General features: G+C 46.8%; 1 protein-coding gene across 1 annotated transcript in view; it reads right to left on the bottom strand.

Moving 5' to 3' along the window:
- Window positions 1–428: 428 nt before the first annotated feature.
- Window positions 429–20392, bottom strand: part of LOC120393757 (stonustoxin subunit alpha-like) — a 38838-nt gene continuing 18874 nt past the window's right edge. The window contains exons 2-3 of the mRNA XM_039518255.1: window positions 4401–6409; window positions 429–503 (exon numbers count right to left, since the gene is read on the bottom strand). Of these exons, the coding sequence (XP_039374189.1) occupies window positions 429–503; window positions 4401–6409 (2084 nt within the window). The remainder of the gene's footprint in view (window positions 504–4400; window positions 6410–20392) is intronic.

The following is a 20392-nucleotide window of genomic DNA, read 5'->3' as shown; positions in this document are numbered from 1 at the left end:
CCAAATGAAATTAATAGGCAGCAGGTTTAAAACAAATAAAAGGAAGTTCTTCTTCACGCAGCGCACAGTCAACTTGTGGAACTCCTTACCTGAGGAGGTTGTGAAGGCTAGGACTATAACAATGTTTAAAAGGGGACTGGATAAATTCATGGTGGCTAAGTCCATAAATGGCTATTAGCCAGGATGGGTAAGAATGGTGTCCCTAGCCTCTGTTCGTCAGAGGATGGAGATGGATGGCAGGAGAGAGATCACTTGATCATTGCCTGTTAGGTTCACTCCCTCAGGGGCACCTGGCATTGGCCACTGTCGGTAGACAGATACTGGGCTAGATGGACCTTTGGTCTTACCCGGTACGGCCTTTCTTATGTTCTTATGTTCTTATGATGGAGAGACTTCCGAAACTCATCAAGCCCTCCGATCACTGCCCCTTACTTCGTCTCTACGTGGGCACCAATGTTACGGCCAAGAATGACCTTGAGCAGATCACTGCAGATTACGTGGCTCTGGAAAGAAGGATAAAGGAGTTTGAGGCGCAAGTGGTGTTCTTGTCCATCCTCACTGTAGAAGGAAAAGGCCCAGATAGAGAGCATCAAATCATAGAAGTCAATGAATGGCTATGCAGGTGGCCTCGGAGAGAAGGCTTTGGATTCTTTGACCATGGGATGGTGTTCCAAGAAGGAGGAGTGCTAGGCAGAGTGGAGCTACACGTAAAGAAGAGAGAGAAGAGCATCTTTGCAAGCAGGCTGGCTAACCTAGTGAGGAGGGCTTTAAACTAGGTTCACCGGGGGAAGGAGACCAAAGCCCTGAGGTAAGTGGGGAAGTGGGATACTGGGAGGAAGCACGAGCAGGAGACTGCAAAATGGGAGGACTCCTGTCTCATACTGAGAAAGTGGGACATCAGCGAGTTATCTTAAGTGCCTACACACAAATGCAAGAAGCCTGGGAAACAATCAGGAAGAACTGGAAGTCCTGGCACAGTCAAGCAATTATTATGTGATTGGAATAACAGAGACTTAGTGGGATAACTCACATGACTAGAGTATTGTCATGGATGGATATAAACTGTTCAGGAAGGACAGGCAGGGCAGAAAAGGTGGGGGAGTTGCATTGTATGTAAGAGAGCAGTATGACTGCTCAGAGCTCCGGTATGAAACTTCAGAAAAACCTGAGAGTCTCTGGATTAAGTTTAGAAGTGTGAGCAACAAGGGTGATGTTGTGGTGGGAGTCTGCTATAGACCACCAGACCAGGAGGATGAGGTGGACAAGGCTTTCTTCCGGCAACTAGCAGAAGTTACTAGATCGCAGGCCCTGGTTCTCATGGGGGACTTCAATCACCCTGATATCTGCTGGGAGAGCAATACAGCAGTGCACAGAAAATCCAGGATGTTTTTGGAAAGTGTAAGGTACAATTTCTTGGTGCAAGTGCTGGAGGAACCAACTAGGGGCAGAGCTCTTCTTGCCCTGCTGCTCACAAACTAGGAAGAAATATTAGGGGAAGAAAAAGTGGATGGGAACCTGGGAGGCAGTGACCATGAAATGGTCGAGTTCAGGATCCTGGCACAAGGAAGAAAGGAGAGCAGCAGAATACAGACCCTGGACTTCAGAAAAGCAGACTTTGACTCCCTCACAGAGCCAATGGGCAAGATCCCCTGGGAAAATAACATGAGGGGGGAAGGAGTCCAGGAGAGCTGGCTGTATTTTAAAGAATCCTTATTGAGGTTGCAGGAAAAAAACATCCCGATGAGTAGGAAGAATAGTAAATATGGCAGGTGACCAGTTTGGCTTAACAGTGAAATCCTTGCTGATCTTACACACAAAAAAGAAGCTTACAAGAAGTGGAAGATTGAACAAATGACCAGGGAGGAGTATAAAAATATTGCTCAGTCATGTAGGAGTCAAATCAGGAAGGCCAAATCACACTTAGGCCTGGTCTACACTCGGGGGGGGTCGAACTAAGGTACGCGACTTCAGCTAGGTGAATAGCGTAGCTGAAGTCGAACTACCTTAGTTTGACTGACTTACCCGTCCTGACACCGCGGGATCGAAGTCGGCGGCTCCCCCGTCGACTCCGCCACCGCCGTTCGCGGTGGTGGAGTTCTGGAGTCGACGGGAGTGCGTCCGGAGTTCGAACTATCGCGTCTACATTAGACGCGATAGTTCGAACTCCGAGAAGTCGAACACCACCCGTCGACCCGACGGGTAAGTATGGACCTACCCTTAGAGTTGCAGCTATCAAGAGAGGTTAAGAGAAATAAGAAGGATTTTTTCAGGTATGTTAGCAACAAGAAAGTCAAGGAAAGTGTGAGCCCCTTACTGAATGGGGGAGGCAACCTAGTGACAGAGGATGTGGAAAAAAAGCTAATGTACTCAATGATTTTTTTTCCTCCGTCTTCACAGATAAGTTCAGCTCCCAGACTGCTGCACTGGGCAGCACAGTATGGGGAGAAGGTGACCAGCCTTCTATGGAGAAAGAAGTGGTTCAGGACTATATGGAAAAGCAGGACAAGCACAAGTCCATGGGGCCGGATGCGCTGCATCCGAGGGTGCTAAAGGAGTTGGTGGATGTGATTGTAGAGCTATTGGCCGTTATCTGTGAAAACTCATGGCAACTGTGGGAGGTCCCGGATGATTGGAAAAAGGCTACTGTAGTGCCCATCTGGAGGAGGGCGTGAATTGCACCCGCAGCAAGTTTGCAGATGACACTAAACTGGGAGGAGTGGTAGGCAAATTGTAAATAATAGAATTATCAGACACACAAACTAATACAAGTATCAGAGAGGGAGCCATGTTAGTCTGGTTCTGTAAAAGCAGCAAAGAATCCTGTGGCACCTTATAGACTAACAGACGTTTTGCAGCATGAGCTTTCGTGGGTGAATGCCCACTTCGTCGGATGCAAGTTGGCATCCGACGAAGTGGGCATTCAGCCATGAAAGCTCATGCTGCAAAACGTCTTTTAAACTAATACAATTTATTGAGGAAGAGTAAACATGACTTTTGTAAAGGGAAGTAACGAAATGCCAATCTATTAGAATTTTTTAGAGGGTCAAGGTGGACAAGGGGGATCCAAAAGTGTATTTGGACTTTCAGACAAGGTCCCTCACTAAAGGCTCTTAAGCAAAGTAAGCTGGCATGGGATAGGAGGGAAGATTCTCTCATGGATCAGTAACTGGTTAAAAGATAGGAAACAAAGGATAGAAATAAACGGTCTGTTCTCATAATGTAAAGAGGTAAATAGAAGAGCACATCAGAGATCTATACTGTGACCAGTGCTGTTCAACATATTCATAAATGATGTGGGAAAAGGGTTAAACAGTGAGGTGGCAAATGCAGCAGATGCTACAAAATTACTGTAAAAGCAGCAAAGAGTCCTGAGGCACCTTATAGACTAAGAGACGTTTTGGAGCATGAGCTTTCGTGGGTGAATACCCACTTCGTCGGATGCATGTAGTGGAAATATCACCCACGAAAGCTCATGCTCCAAAACGTCTGTTAGTCTATAAGGTGCCACAGGATTCTTTGCTGCTTTTACAGATCCAGACTAACACGGCTACCCCTCTGATACAAAATTACTGAAGATAGTTACATCCAAAGCAGACTGTGAAGAGTCACAAAAAGGGATCTTACAAAATTGGGTGACTGGGCAACAAAATGCCAGATTAAATTCAATGTTGATAAATGCAAAGTAATGCACATTGGAAAACAATCCGAAATACACATATAAAATGCTGTGGTGTAAATCAGTGTTTCTCAATTAGGGGTATGTTTACCTTGGGGGGTACACAGAAGTCTTCCAGAGGAGGTGGTAAATAAATTCATCTTGACATTTGCCTAGCTTTCCAACAGACTACATAAAATGCAGTAATGAAGTCAATACAAACTAAAATGTCATATGTCTTGTTTATGCTGCTCTATTTAGTTGGGGATTGGTCTTGCTTTGAGCAGGGGGTTGGACTAGATACCTCCTGAGGTCCCTTCCAACACTTATAGTCTATGATTCTATATACTAAACACTGACATGTAAGTATAATATTTATATTCCAATTAATTTATTTTATAATTATATGGTAAACATGAGAAAGTCAGCAAATTTTAAAGTAATAGCATTCTGTGACACTTCTGTATTTTTATTTCTGATTTTATAAGCAACTAGTTTTTAAGTGAGGGGAAATGTGGGGATAGGCAAGACAAATCAGGCACCTAAAATATGTACAGTAATCTGGAAAGGTTGATAGCCACTGGTCTAAATTAGCTGTTACCGAAAAAAGACTTTGCAGTTATTGTGGATAGTTCTCTGAAAACATTCACTCAAGGGCTTTAATTGAGGAAAAAAATAGGCAGATTTATTTATATTTACCTTTATTTAGGGTTGAGATGCAAGTCTCCTCACTTGGGTCACTCACAGCCCCATCCGCATACACAGCCGACACTCGAAATCTGTAGGGCGTCTCAGGCCTCAGTCCATCAATGTTACAAGATCCCGTTCTGTGTCCTGTCCTTTGTTCCAGCCATTTGCCTTTCCCCTCATGACTTTCACCTCCAGCCTCCTCTTTATATTCTACCTTATACTCCCTTATACTGACTCCATCTTCAATGACACTTGGACTCTCCCAGGTGAGGGTGATGGAAAATAATTCTACAGTAGCAATTGCCAGGTTCCCAGGGGGGCTGGTCAGGGGAAGAGTCTTCACAGGATCACTCACGTCGCTGCTCTCGCTGAGCCCTGGTTTGCTCACTGCAGCATATCGGAACTGGTACTCGGTGTTTGCACGGAGCCCTGTTACTGTGAATGTCTCTTGTGTGTTATTTACATTCACAGCCGTCCAGTTCTCCTGCCCTACAATTCTGTACTCTACCAGATAGTCAGATATTGCAGCTCTTCCAAAGTCTGATGGGTTAAATGTGAGCTGCACACAATTGTGTCTGATTCCATCAATCAGAGGAGGGAGAGGTTTTGATGGGGGCTCAAAGTTGGTGCTGATCAGTTCTCCATCGGCATACAGGTAAATTGAAGCTCCTGGATTATTCTCATCTGGAACAGAGGCCACAATGAACTGGGTATTTCCATGAGATTTATTGACAGTGGTGAAGTCTAAGAAGGACTTTGCGAATATTCGTGCTTTTCTTCTTATCTCATCATCCTCAAACCACTGTTTGGAGTTTGATTTGTCATAGAGAGAACTGGCTGAGGCTGAATCATGAATTTTCTCCAGAAATTCTCTTCGAAGCCAAAAGGTCAAATCTGATAAATATAGTTCTTTGTTGTGTAATGAAGTAAGCATGAAACACACAACATAATTATTCTTAGGGCTGAGTACTATTTTTTCTAGTTCACTCTTAGAGGATACAACTTCCACATTCTGTAGCACAGTGAGGTAGGAATCCACTAAATTCATCTCTCGCTCCTTTGTATCCAGAAATTCATTGAGTCTCTGTGTATTGAATAGTGATTGATTTTTGCTTATTAAAATGTCGGCCAGGACTCCTTCCTCTGCTCCACCTCCACGGATAGCAGGTAAGATTCCTGCTAGTTGTTTCTGGAATGTCTGTCTGTGTTGCTGACACAAATCTTTGAATTGCTGGATTTTATTTTTGATTTCAGGGAAGGTTGTGGCAATTGGATTTTTCATCATGTCATTGCATCTCATGTCCAGTTCTGTGAGTTTCTCCAAGGCTGTTTGAGCATCAAAAATCAGTACATTGCTGATCTCACGCACCAGCTTGGCAGCTTTGGAATCCAGCAGCTGCAATGGGTGCAGCCAGACTTTCACTGGTACGGCCTTCTCCCTGCTGTCACCTAGCAACTTTGGGAGGGTGGAATAAATTTCCATGGCATCTTGGTAAGTAACTGGATTGTTCTCAAAAGCAAAATCACCATAGAATGTGCAACTGAAGTTTTCAACCTGTGATGCTTTCTTGTACTCCATTTGCACAGGCCCCTCTCCTCCTCCTGAAATTTTTGGTAATTTTTCTATCATAAGTTTCATGTTTCCCTGTATCTCTTCTACACTCTCAGTTGAAGAAACTTCCCTATCAAACACAAAGAAAGCCTGAGCCCCATACAGCACAGCTGTGACCACATGGGTTGCTGTATTTTGGTCATATACAGCAGGATAAGAGATATTCTGGCGCTCTGAATGGCTGATAGCCAGCTGCTCAAACCTGGTTGTTGCTGAATATTTTAAAGTAACTCGGGCTTGACTTTTGGATTTCTTGGCATCATTTAAATATGCTGCTGATCCACTCACTTCTACCAGGCCCCCCAGGAAACTTGCCTTCAGGGATCCTGAGAGACTGAGAGCAGAAGCCTTAGTTTCCATAGTGTCAGATGCAATGATTTGAAATTCAGTCATGTGCTGCATCGTTATCTCCATTTGTTTGTTAAGGGTATCGGTGTTCCATAAAGCGATACCTGAGAAATTCCACATAAACACTCGGTTAGTGACAGATGAATGTGATATGAAATCCTTCTCATTTAATTTAATTGACTCATATTAAAGTAACATACTACCAGTGAGAGGTGTAGAATGACAGTGCTCTGTCATCTGTCTGTCCATCTGTCTGAGGGTTTTATTTGGCATCTATTTTGTGTCTAAGGGCCGATAACAGAACTCCTTGACAGAACAAGGAGCAATGGTCTCAAGTTGCAGTGGGGGAGGTTCAGGTTGGATATTAGGAAACACTATTTCACTAGGAGGCTGGTGAAGCACTGGAATGGGTTACCTAGGGAGGTGGTGGAATCTCCTTCCTTAGAGATTTTTAAGGTCAGGCTTGGCAAAGCCCTGGCTGGGATGATTTAGTTGTCGGTGGTCCTGCTTTGAGCAGGGGGTTGGACTAGATGGCCTCCTGAAGTCCCTCTGTCTTAGGGTTTTTTTGGCATCTATTTTGTGTCTAAGGGTGCTGAGTATATCAGTATTTAGCACATGAAGAATTCAAACACAATCTGAGGCAATTTAAAAGGAGAGAGTTTATTTCACATAGTCTATAGTACACGGCATGTAAAGTATTGTAATATTTACTGTATCATCCTTTAAAAACAACAGAGCTCTATGATTTCAATGTCAAACCACTACTTCAGCAACTGAAAAAAGAACTGGAGTTGTGGGAGGGGGTATGCAACTTCTTGGCGGGGGAGAATAGCCACAGTCCAAATGAATATCCTGCCAAGGATATTTTTTCTTATTTTCAAAATCTTTCTGTGATTATCCCAGATAAAACCCAAGCAGGAATACAGAGGATGTTGTTAGAATGTATATGGAATAAGAAAAGACCAAAAGTGAGACCAGATACATTGTACAGATCTATTAAACAAAGTGGATTAGCTGTTTGAAATATTCTGTAGTACTGTCAAGTCAGCCAAAGCAGTAGTGGACTGGGAACCTTTAACTTAGCCAAATACTGGGTCTTTATTGAACAAGAAAATTGTGGCACTATACACATCGTTACACTACCACGGATTAAAAAATAAATCACACCTGCCAGAAATGTACACGCATCCTTAGCAAAGGTTACTCCATGGGTCTGGAATAGAACTAGAGATAGGATCAGTTCTCATCCATGACACCCAATGCAAATAATCCCAATCTTAACCCAAATCAAGAACCAGAGAGCTTCAAAGTTTGGGAAAGCAATGGAATACACACAGTTGGGCAGCTATTCAATAAAGAAATGTTCTAATTTATTTAGAGATTAGAAACTAGCTTTAACTGGCCCACTGTCCCCTGATACTAGTACTTTCAAGTCAGGCATTATGTTTCTCAACTTTCTAGAAAACCTGTCTGTTACAGAAAGCCAACCTTAATAGAAGCAATAGCATCTGGTCAGTTAAGAAACAAAAACATATATATGACTAATTGATCAATCTTTGCAGACAGCTTTCCTGAGGAAAAAAAAGTTTCCCTACATGACACGCAGAGAAAAGAATATGGACAGACAAATTACCCCAAAGCAATGGGGTTTGATCTGGAAAAGAGTATGAGAAACTGCAGTCTGTACCACAACAAAAGAGAAAAAATTAAGATACTGTTTCAATGGTACCTCATACCATAAGGTTGAAAAATATAGAGACACTAAATGGGGATAAATGGAGAAATTGTGGTGAAATATTTTTATGCATATATGGTGGATATGTCCAGTCATCAGAGTATTTGGATGTAATCAGTAACCAAATATCACAAATTGTTGGATATTTATTACCAAATGATCCTCTGGTAAAATCGTCTTGGGGCTTCCTAGTAGAAATGGTCACACAAAAGGAAACTAATATTCGCTCATCTGCTAATAGCTGCTCAGTTATTGGTATCTTCTCACTGGAAAAAGAAAAATAACCCAACCATTGAGGAATGGCTCTAAAAATATGGGAGTTTTGGTTATGAAAAAATTAGTGCACCATAACATAGCCAGCAAAGTAGACAGAGGCCAGGTAGATACTTAGATATTTGGTTACCTTTCATTCAGTACTAAGACAAAGTACATTTACCTGCCCCTCCCCAAAATAAAAAGCATACATATCCAATTTTTTTGAATATTAACATTTGATAGATATATCTGATCTGTCAAATGAGTATCTAGAGATTTAACTCAATTTTATAAATTGCTAGAAATGATATACATTTTATAATGATGCTCATTCTGTAATGTGGTAACACCATGTTAAACAGAAAGATGTGATGACTATATTCCTGTATAATGTTTCTTTAAACAAAAGATAACTGTTGTAATGATTGTTTTGTTTCGTTTGTGATATATACATGGCAAGGATTTCTAAACTTGTTAAAACTTCCTAAATAAATTGTGTAAAAAGTAAAATTTTAGCTTACCAAAAGAAACAAAAATAGACATCCCTCCCCATCCGAAATGAATTTTTACAAAAATGTAAAACAAAATATTTTTTTCCTAAGTAGGGCTTGAAGTTCCTATTTCAAAAGATAAAACAACTGATTTGTCCACACCAAGCTACTGCTGCAACTAAGGAGAAAGAACTGTACCAAGATACCTACACTGCATTTTAGATCAATTGAAACGTAAGCTATAGAAAATCACACTGATTCACCTGGTAAAATCTATATTAAAATGAAAAACTCACTAGAGAATGTGCATGCACATACAATGCTGAAACAATGACATGCTTAACTCAGCTCCAATTATATGTATTACATTATATATAAACCTCTAAGCAAAATGATAAGCTATAATGAAATATTAAGCAGAAGTACTATCGTCTTCATATCATACTTACAACTTTATTATGGAAGTGGGATAGAATCTTATTTTAGCACAACTGTAAATTTGGATTGGAAAATTAGAATGGCCAAAAAATTGAGACATTTACAGTAAAGGAGAATTTTTCTTAGGGAAATCTGTCAAACTACTTTTGATCTAGAGGCCATAAAAAGATTAACTTGTTAGAAAACTGAGCAATGAATTTTGTTAGTCAAATATATATAGTAAATAATGTTAGAGAAATGAATACAGTAGACACTTGTTAGTAGAACATATTGGTGCCATTTTGCTATGTTGCTCCTAAATGAATTTTGCTGTTATGAGGAGTATCATCTGACCAAAGGCAGCCTCCTGTTTCAGATACATAAAACAGTTACAGTACATGCAAACAATCTAGAATTGTAACAATATGATGCATGTTTATTATTATTGCTCCCGTTTCACATTAATATACATACTGTACATTTTAAACATTTTAAACTGTAAATGTCTCTTCTGCATTTGAAGCCTACTACCATATTGTATCAAGAACCCAGTATTAATTGACTTAATATTATAAAAGCATCAAGTTTTATTTTTATGTTTTAAGAACAAACTTCAGACATGACCACAAATGCAACCTCTTGCTCTTTCTTGTACACATTTTATGTAGTAACAATTAACTATAATATTTTGTACATAGAGTAAGTCACTGTGGAAGCAGGGAAAGAATTAATAAGGATTTGAAGGGGATCTTAATGCATGTCAGTCAGTTAGCAAGAGTTAGCCCAGCTGTAACCCTAATGACGTGAGACTTCTAGAAGCAAGGATAGTGTGAGGCAGAGGGAAAGAACTGTGTAAAAAGTTATTACGACCTTGTAACTGATAACCAAATATGCAGCCTGGTGTCTTCTAGGAGTGAGAAAATAAGATAGCAGAATGGCTTATGTATAAACAAAATGTAGTTGTTGCTCTCTATTGTCTGTATTATTGCTAGTTATTGTCTGTAACAAAAGTATAAAGGCTTGCTGTAATTGTTTACCAGTTGAGAGACCTGTCCGGGACTGGGGCGACCCTGTGTCCTATGGCACTCTCTCCCTCCATTGTAGTTACTGGAGAAATAATAAAGTATTTGATTTTGCTGCACCCAAACGAAAAAGCGAGAACTGAGTTTTTCTCCGGCAATTTGGGGGCTCGTCCAGGATGGCAACGCCCACGGACCCACAGACGGCTACTACGGATCATTCCCTTTCGAATCCCATGGCGCCACATGAGAGGTATGAGACCTTTTGAAATCTCTATTGGGGTATCGGAGGAGGACTGTCCGTGAGGACGTCTGTCTCTGTTGGGCTCACGCCATCTGAACTTATTGACTGTGCAGCAAGATCAGATGCAGAGTGGTATTGGGGAAAGGCCCCAACAAGGTTAGTTTATAGCAGTATTGGGAACTGCTGATTTGGCCAACAAGGTAATGCATAGGTAAATGCATAAGGTAATGCATAGGTAAATGCATTAGAATGCACCGGTGCTGAGGGGTTTTTACCGCCTCAAGAGGGGTTGTCATACTGCCTCATGGTATTGGTCCGGACCAGGTAAAGATGCATCGTAGTTAAAAAAAAAAACAGAGGTAAAGAAGAAAAAGGAAAAAAAAGAGGCCGTGTGTGTGTGTGTGTGTACACCAGTGTGAGTGACTGTTACCGGAAGACGCCCAGAGTACCCTGTGAAGCGAAAGCTCATGATCAGGACTACTCTAACGCAAGCCCGGCAACTAGGGGATCTTTAGGAGATCCAACCCACGGTGGGCTGACTCGGCCTGGCATAGTCCGGCGAGGAAGCTGCCTGGGTCTAGGAGTGTGTGAACCCATCTTCCCTCCCCTTTCCTTTCCATGTGGGCTACTGACAGTCTGATCATCTCACTGGACGCAATCAGAGTAAGCGGCGCCGTCTCCCAGAGACTAGCCAACGCTCTTTGCTGAAGGGAGGTGTAGGAGAGTCATGGTCTTCCTCGTTAGTCTCTCTCGTGTGAGTACCCTGTAGGGAGAGATCCTTAGTTTCTGAGCCGCTAGCGTGGACAGGGCACCCTCTCTGTGTGTGTAAGTGGAAAATGGGTAAGGGACAGTCTAAACATTCCACCTCATCCCCTAAGGGTACCCCAGCATATTACATGTACGTACATTATGGTCCTAAAACCTGCAGGTATTTAGAGAATTGGAATCTTCACACTCGTGAAAATCCATCTAAACAATGCCCATTATAAGGTACCTTCAATCTAGATGATAAGATCATACATCTCAGAGGAGCTTTTAATCACCAAAGAAAAGCCTCTGACACAGTGTGAACAATTTGTCTAGGAACGGGTTAATTTGAAATTCAGCTTGGCCCAGAGATAAAGGGAAAGTTGCTCTACGTTCAAGGTCAAGAATCAACGCAGACTATGCTAAGTACAAAGAAAAACTGCTTTCAGCCTCAGCTGGCTGTGGAAAATAGAGACAGAGGCAAACCAAAGGCAATACAAGTTACAGAACAGTGTAAAAGAACAGCCGTCCCAAGAGTGGAATCATGTTGGAAATTCTGAACAAGCTGTATACAGGATAATCTCCCGTCCACCTATTCCCCTTCTCTGAACGTTATACACAGACATGGCCAGTCTGGATATGTGTGAGTATTAAAGTGGCTTAAGGCTTGGGGCATTCATATTTTTCCTAAGTGAGGTGGGAGCATTCCCAACACTCTCCATTGTTGTTTTATTATTTTTAATGAAGCTTTAAAATGTGGTTATATGGTGTGTTTTCTTCCCCCAACCTCCTGCAGTGTCAGCCTGATCACCTGACATGAGGGATAAATTGGTAACAGATATTTGTCACAGTTTGGTGAGCAATTAAGAATGGGAGAGCCCTGCAGAATTTACACCATCTATCTGTTTTACCCTTGTTATTTTATGTTTGCTTTGTTTGGTACTGTTGGTGTTATATGTTAAGAATTGCATGCTTAAAGGTGAGCCCTAATAGAATAAGGAAACACTATCTGGTTTTGGTGCACTATCTGGTTCCGGTTCTGTTCTGTTTAACCGGTTACTGTTGTTTTTCTGCTCTGTTCATTTGGGCGTTAGGTGTGTGGGCGGAACTGAACTTCTCGTTCGTAATTCCTCAGGGTGGAAGCCATGTGTGCGATGAAGCTCTGAGGTTGTATTGAGATCCTTCTGTCCCGCCCCCTGTAACGGACAATGTAATAGAAGTAGGAAAATCTGGCTTAGACTGTAATTCTCTCTGCTCTCTGTGTAATTTTCTTTTCAGTTTAAGTGTCAGCAGACAAATGGGTGAGTCTCTGGGTAGACCCCCTAAAGGGGTTTGGATTATGTGTTAAGTAAATGGCCTTTACCCAATGGCCATGTATTTTTGCCCAGGTGGCAAGCCTCATGAGGGAGGATTCAAATAGCCTTGTGAGAAAGAATCTTTAAGCTGTGAATAGCTTTGGATCCAGAAGCAAGCCAGAAAGCATCTGTGTTAATGCAAATTATCTAACTGATAAGGTAGAAGCCACTGAAACCTGGGCTGCCTATGAAACACATACGAGAAAATATGGGGTAATTCCCCTGTTTTGCCTGAAATCAACAAGGATATTTGTATATTTTAAGTAATTGACTGCCCAGAAGGGGTAGACCTCTGTTTTTGTCTTTCAGATAATCAAAGAAAACTAATGCCAGCTGAACAGCATTCAACGTACCATGCATTTACTCACAGAGTAAAAATTATGTTTTGTGTTCTATGTTCTGTCTTGTGGTGTTTGTCTCGTGGCCAGAATTGTTGTGTTTAATATTTTCATGGGATGGTCTGATTTGAAATCTAGTGGAAGTGTTGGATTGAAATGCAGATACTTGTTTTGTTCAACTTAGAATACAAAGTGTTTGGATACATCAGAAAAATGTGATATACTAAAGTCTAATACATTTTCTTAAGTAAGAGAAATAAACTACTTTGGCCAAATCTTTTAATTACAAATTGTTGTTAAAATTTGCATACAACAGTCTTTAAAAGCAAGGACATGAAAAGTTAACTCACTCCCCATATTGTACATGGGATCTTCTGGCTACCTCAGATTTCTAGCCAGAGGAATGGGGATGGTAGGAAGCTATTGCTGTTGTTAAATGTACCACTCACAAGACCCTTCATGATGAAGTTACCCGTGGAAATGCTTTGGCAGACTCTGCAGCCAAAGCAGCGGCCCTTTCCATACCTCAGGCTGAACATACTTGTGTCCTAATTGAGCAGCCTTCACTAGCCTCCCTTGACGATCTGGCTAAGATCCAGGAGGCTGCATCAAGAACCGAGAAACACTCTTGGAGTGCTGCTGGATGCATTTTACATACTGATCATCTTTGGTGTGCCCCGGATGGTCGCCTGGTGGCACCGAAGATGTTACTGCCCTATCTTGCTCGCATATACCATGGAATGGCACACGTGAGCAAAGGGGGGATGGTTGATGCAGTTAACATAGACTGGTGTGCACCGAGTTTCCCTTCTGTAGCACATTCCTACTGTCAACACTGTGTGATTTGTCAACAGCACAACATTGGTAAAGCTGTTAAAGCTAAGCGGGCAGCCCACCCTCCTCCTTGGGGACCTTTTGTAAATATTCAGATTGATTTTATTCAAATGTCTAAATGTTGTGGTTATGAATATGTATTAGTTTTAGTTGATGTATTTACCAATTGGGTTGAAGCTTTTCCTTGCAGGAAAGCAGATGCCAGGACTGTTGTGAAAGTTCTGCTTAAAGATTTTGTACCACGTTTTGGCATCCCTGAGTATCAACAGTGATTGTGGAACTCATTTTACTGGACAGATTGTAAAGGAGTTATGTGCAGCTTTGCAGATCCAGCACAACCTTCACTGCCTCACCACCCACAGTCTGCTGGGATGGTGGAACGCCAGAACGGGATTTAAAAAAAATAAACTGGCCAAGATTTGTGCTGAGACAAACTCAAAGTGGCCAGATGCCCTTCCTTTCGCACTGATGAGTATGAGAGCCATTCCCAATCGAAAGACTGGACTCAGCCCTCATGAAATTTTGACAGGATGCCCAATGCGACTACCAGCTGCACCCCCACTAACCCTAGCTCAGATGGACATTCATTTGATGGATGACATAATGCTTAAGTATTGTCAGGCACTAATGAAATGTGTTAAGTCTTTTTATACACAGGTGAAGGAAGCACTACCGAAGGATCCTGTGCAACCTTGCCACTCATTGGAACCAGGAGACTGGGTCTACATAAAGATCCATCAACGAAAGACTGCCTTGGCTCCACACTGGAAAGTCCCTTTCCAAGTCCTGTTAACCACCAACACTGCTGTGAAGTGTCAAGGACTACCTGCCTGAACCCATGCATCTCACTGAAAAAAAGACCCCTCCACCTCGGGAGGACACTCCTACTGATGATTAGACTACTCCTTCTTCCAGCCCTGCTGTACTTTCTGGACAGCAGGGGAAAAGGACAAGGTGAAGTGCTCGTTAACCTCTCCCTTTTCCACTGACAGATCTACTGTGCCTTTAAACTTTTCTAGAAAAAGCAAAGCCATTACAAGGTGATGTCCTGGTAATCTCCCCTGTAGGATGTTGAACCACGACTGCTTCGGGAAAGAAGAAGAAACACCCACTCCACTGACATTGCCAAAGTCCAGGAATTCCTGACCAGAAAGGACATTGAGAACTGACCCTGGTGAAGAAACAAATAATTACACACTGACAGGAAAAAAAGATTTGTGGGACCCATGCTTGGGAATGTGGTATTGATTGGATTTGGGGATTTATTTTACAGGCTGCGCCCTGTGTTTTGGATAAATCCTTCAGTATGTATTGCCCTCCTGTGGTGGAGTAGGGACTGTCTATGTGGGGGATGGGAGAGCAGGGAGGATTTTAGGTGAGAGGCAGGTATGCAGACTGTAACATGAGCTAGGCCAGGGGAGGTGGACAAAAGGAAAGGAGCTGAGTGGAGAGGGTGGGGTCAGTCTTCAGTTTGGGAGCTGGGTGGTGGGTTTTCAGGGGATCCTAGGCTGGGATCCAAGCACCCTGAACCCCCCAGAAAGGCCAGATTGAGGGGTCCTGGCTCTGAACACAAGCTGGGCTGTATCCTGTGTTCCTGTTGTTCAATAAACCTTTCTGTTTTACTGGCTGGCTGAGAGTCACTGTGAGTCCAGGAAGAGGGGCGCAGGGCCGGACTCCCCCACACTCCATGACAACTGGTGGCAGTGGTGGGATCGACTGCACCCCGTGGACGGCGCTTCCTGCAGTAAGTGACTGGGGAGCAGTAAAACGAAGGGGCAATTCACCCCGGGAGAGTGTGGCCAGAGAGAAGGACTTTGCAGTAACAGGGTCCTCCCGGGGGATCGCAGCGAGCAGTCCCAGGGGCGGAGGAGTCTGCAGCTCGACCCTGGCAGAGAGGGGGTGACCTCAAGGACTGGCACACTAGGGGTCCCTCTGGAACCCGTGGGGAGCGGCGAGCTCCCCGGCCTCCGAGCGGCCAGCAGGAAGATGTATGCCCAGCAGCGCAAGTGTGACCTGGTGGAGCTGTGCAAGCTGAGGGGCCTGCGCAGTGGGAAGCTCACCAAGGCCCAGCTGATTGCCCGGCTGGAGGAGAGAGACCGCGTCAATGAACCGGTCCCGGTCTCTGAGGGAAGCAGCCCGGCAGATGCAGCACAGGCACCAGTGTCTGTCCCCGCTGGGAGGGGTCAGCCGGCCGCTGAGGGCGTCCTGAGACACCCCCCCGCAGGCGTAGGGGGAGGGGGATCCCAGCGACTACCGAGGGCTCAGTGGCCAGCAGGGGATCGTCTCGGCGGAGCTCCCTGTCCCTGGAGCGGAGGCGGCTGGAATATGACAGGGAGGTGCTCGAGTTAAGGAGGCAAGAACTGAGACAGGAGCGGGAGGAGAAGGAGAGGCAACGCGAATACGAGGAGAGGGAGAAGGAGAAGCAGCGTGAATACGAGGAGAGGGAGAAGGAGAAGCAACGTAAACATGAACTGGAACTGGCCCAGCTGAACCACAGTAAGGCCCCGGGTGCGGTGAGTGAGGGGGGACCCAAGCCTACAAAGAGCTTTGATAAGAGCATCCTGGCCCGGCGTAAGGAGGGGGAGGACATAGATACCTTCCTGACGGCCTTTGAGAATGCCTGCGAGCTGCACCAGGTTGACCCTGCAGACAGGATCCCGTTCCACACCCCCTTACTGGAATCCAACGCCATGGAGGTGTACAGCCGAATGAAAGGGGCGGAGGCAGGGGGACTACAACCTGTTCAAAGAGGCCCTGCTCCGCGAGTTTGGGCTGACCCCGGAAATGTACCGGAAGAGGTTCCGGAGTCAACATAAGACCCGGGAGGTCACCTACCTACAACTGGTCAATCGGGCGCAGGGGTATGCCCGCAAGTGGACAGCTGGGGCCCAAACTAGAGAGGACCTGCTTGACCTGTTCATACTGGAGCACCTGTATGAGCAGTGCCCGTCGGACCTGAGGCTGTGGTTGATGGACCAGAAGCCGGAGAACCCGCAGCATGCAGGCCGGCTGGCCGACGATTTTGTGGACCGTCGGGCAGGGGATAGCAGGGAGGCGTCTCGAAGGAGCAGGCCTGCCTCAACGCAGAGAGAGAGTCACCACGGGGCCTCCCAGCGGGGGCCTATGGAGAACCCCCACCAAAGGGGAACATCCAGCGTCAGGTCCACCCGACGCCCTCGAGGGGACCCACGAGACATGGGCTGCTATCACTGTGGCCAACGAGGCCACATACGGGCCCAGGGCCCAAGCTCAGGGACAGACCGAGCAGACCCAACCCGCAGAGGGTTGACTGGGTAAAGACCCAATTGGATGAGGGGCAGTATTCCCAGGAAAGGGGGGCTGGCAGTGTTCCACCTGGGAAGGAGGGAGGAGAGCCCCAGGTCAGCTCCTCGGGGGGGCTGGATGCTCCGGACCCAGGGTTTTTGGTCTACAGGGTGGGCACGGGGCTGCCCCTCCGGAACCAGTGCCTTGTTCCCCTGGAGGTGGATGGGAGGAAGGTCACTGGGTATTGGGACACAGGCGCAGAGGTGACGCTGGCCCGGCCCGAGGTGGTTGCCCCAAATCGGATGGTGCCTGATACCTACCTGACTCTGAAGGGCGTGAGCGGGACCCCATTCAAGGTGCCTGTGGCAAGGGTGCACCTGAAGTGGGGGGTCAAGGAGGGCCCCAAGGATGTGGGGGTGCACCCCCATTTGCCCACAGAGGTGTTAATGGGGGGGGACCTCGAGGCCTGGCCAGGCAATGCCCGGGGTGCCCTGGTCGTGACCCATAGTCAGAGTCGGCGCAGGGTACTGCGCCCTGACAATGGGGAGGGTACTCCACCCGAGGCGCAGAACCCTGACCTGGTGGGGAGGGAACGCCCAGAGACACGGCCCAGAGAGGCTGCGGCCGCAGACCCAGCCGGGGAGAGAGAGCAGATCCCCATCCCTGTCACAGCTGCTGAGTTCCAGGCTGAGGTGCAGAAAGATCCCTCCTTGCAGAAGCCCAGGGACCGGGCTGACCTCAGTGCAGTACAGACCATGAGGAGAGGTTGCAAGGAGAGGTTCCTGTGGGAGAAGGGGTTCCTGTACCGAGAATGGGCTCCCCCGGGGAAGTGGAGTCATGGGGGATCAGGAGGCAGCTGGTGGTTCCCCAGAAGTTTCGCCACAAGCTCCTGTACCTGGCCCATGACATCCCCCTCGCCGGGGAAAGCAGCTCTGAGACCTTTGCCCATCATAGAAGAACCTTTCCAGAAGGTGGCCATAGACATGGTGGGACCTCTCAGCAAGGCGACTCGGTCAGGGAAGAAACACATCCTGGTGGTGGTAGATTTCGCCACTCGCTACCCCGAGGAGGTAGCCTTGTCCGCTACCGAAGCAGACACCGTGGTGGATGCGCTGCTGACCATTTTCAGCCGGGTGGGGTTCCCCAAGGAAGTCTTAACGGACCAGGGGTCCAACTTCATGTTGACCCTGCTCCAGTCCTTGTGGAAGAAATGTGGGGTCCGACCCAGCTGGGCCTCAGCGTATCACCCCCAGACCAACGGGCTGGTGGAGAGGTTCAACGGGATGCTAAAGATGATGCTAAAAATATTTATGCACCAGCACCCACAGGACTGGGACAAGTATTTACCTCACCTGCTGTTTGCGTACAGGGAGGTACCCCAGGAATCTACTGGGTTCTCGCCTTTCGAACTGTTGTATGGAAGGCGGGTAAGGGGGCCCCTGGACCTGTTGAGAGACGAATGGGAGGGGAAGGCCGCTCCCGATGGAGAGTCGGTGGTGGAGTATGTCCTGACCTTCCGGGAAAGACTTGCCGAGCTCATGGGCCTGGCCAGGGAGAATCTGGCCCGAGCCCAGAGGAAGCAGAAGGTCTGGTACGACCGCACGGCGCGGGCCCGCGCCTTCGCCACCGGGGATCAGGTGATGGTTCTCATCCCCGTGAGGAAAAACAAACTCCAGGCTGCCTGGGAAGGGCCCTTCAAGGTTGTCAAGCAGCTAAATGAGGTAAACTATGTGGTGGAGCTGTCGAACCGGGCGCACCACCGCCGGGTGTACCACGTGAATATGATGAAGCCATATTATGACCGGGGGAATATGGTGTTGGCCGTGTGTGGACATTGGGAGGAACCGGGGGATGACCCTTTAGTGGATCTATTCCCAGGGACAAAGGCTGGTTCCCCCCTGGAGGTGATTCCCCTCTCAGATCAGCTGACCCCGGCCCAGCAGGCTGAGATCAGAGGGGTGCTGCATCTGTACCGACAGCTGTTTTCCAACCAGCCTGGACGCACTAATGTGACTGTCCACCGGGTGGAGACTGGGTCACATTCCCCTATAAGATGTTCCCCTTTTCGGGTCACCGGGAAAACTGCCCAAGACCTAGAAAGAGAGGTCAGGGACATGCTGGCCTTGGGGGTGATCCAGCCGTCTGCCAGCCCCTGGGCCTCCCCCGTGGTGCTGGTCACCAAGAAGGACGGGTCAATCCGGTTCTGTGTGGACTATAGGAAGCTCAATGCCATCACCATATCTGATGCCTACCCCATGCCAAGGCCTGATGAGCTCCTGGACAAGCTGGGAGGCGCTCGGTACCTCACCACCATGGATCTTACAAAGGGCTACTGGCAAGTGCCGCTGGACGCAGATGCCAGGCTGAAATCCGCCTGTATCACCCCTCTGGGGCTCTATGAGTTTTTGACCCTGCCCTTCGGCCTCAAGGGAGCGCCGGCCACCTTCCAGTGCCTGGTGGATCAGCTACTGAGGGGGATGGAGAGTTTTGCCGTGGCGTATATTGACGACATCTGCGTCTTCAGCCAGACCTGGGAGGACCACGTGTCCCAGGTTAGACGAGTGTTGGACCGACTCCGGGAGGCTGGACTGACCGTAAAGGCGGAGAAGTGCAAGGTGGGGATGGCGGAAGTATCTTACCTGGGCCATCGGGTGGGGAGCGGCTGCCTAAAGCCAGAACCAGCCAAGGTGGAAATGATCAGAGACTGGCCCGCTCCCCAGACCAAAAAGCAGGTCCAGGCCTTTATCGGGATGGCGGGGTATTATCGAAGGTTCGTGCCCCACTTTAGCGCCATAGCCGCCCCCACCACTGAGCTGTGCAAGAAGGGGAAGCCAGACAAGGTTGTCTGGACCGAGCAGTGCCAGCAGGCTCTCCAGGCACTGAAAGAGGCTCTGCTCAGAGGCCCAGTTCTGGCAAACTCAGATTTTGACAAGCCCTTTATGGTGTTCACCAATGCCTCAGACACGGGGCTGGGGGCGGTGTTGATGCAGGAGGATGAAAAGGGGGAGAGACACCCCATCGTGTACCTGAGCAAGAAGTTGCTACCCCGGGAACAGAACTATGCGGCCATAGAGAAGGAATGCCTGGCCATGGTGTGGGCCCTTAAGAAAATGGAGCCATATCTCTTTGGGCGACACTTCACCGTGTACACTGAGCACTCTCCCCTGACCTGGCTGCACCAGATGAAAGGAGCCAACGCCAAGCTCCTGAGGTGGAGCCTGCTCCTGCAGGACTATGACATGGACGTGGTCCACGTGAAGGGAAGTGCCAACCTGATAGCGGACGCACTGTCCCGGAGAGGGGGCCCCGAACTTCCCCAGGTCACTGGGCAAAGTGACCCCACTCAGTTCAGTCTCGGAGGGGGGAGAGGTGTGGTGGAGTAGGGACT

Source organism: Mauremys reevesii, unplaced genomic scaffold (genome assembly GCF_016161935.1).
Source record: "Mauremys reevesii isolate NIE-2019 unplaced genomic scaffold, ASM1616193v1 Contig3, whole genome shotgun sequence".
Classification (NCBI taxonomy): Eukaryota; Metazoa; Chordata; order Testudines; family Geoemydidae; genus Mauremys; species Mauremys reevesii.
The sequence above is the reverse complement of the archived record's forward strand: the minus strand, read 5'-3'. Positions and strand labels throughout refer to the sequence as shown.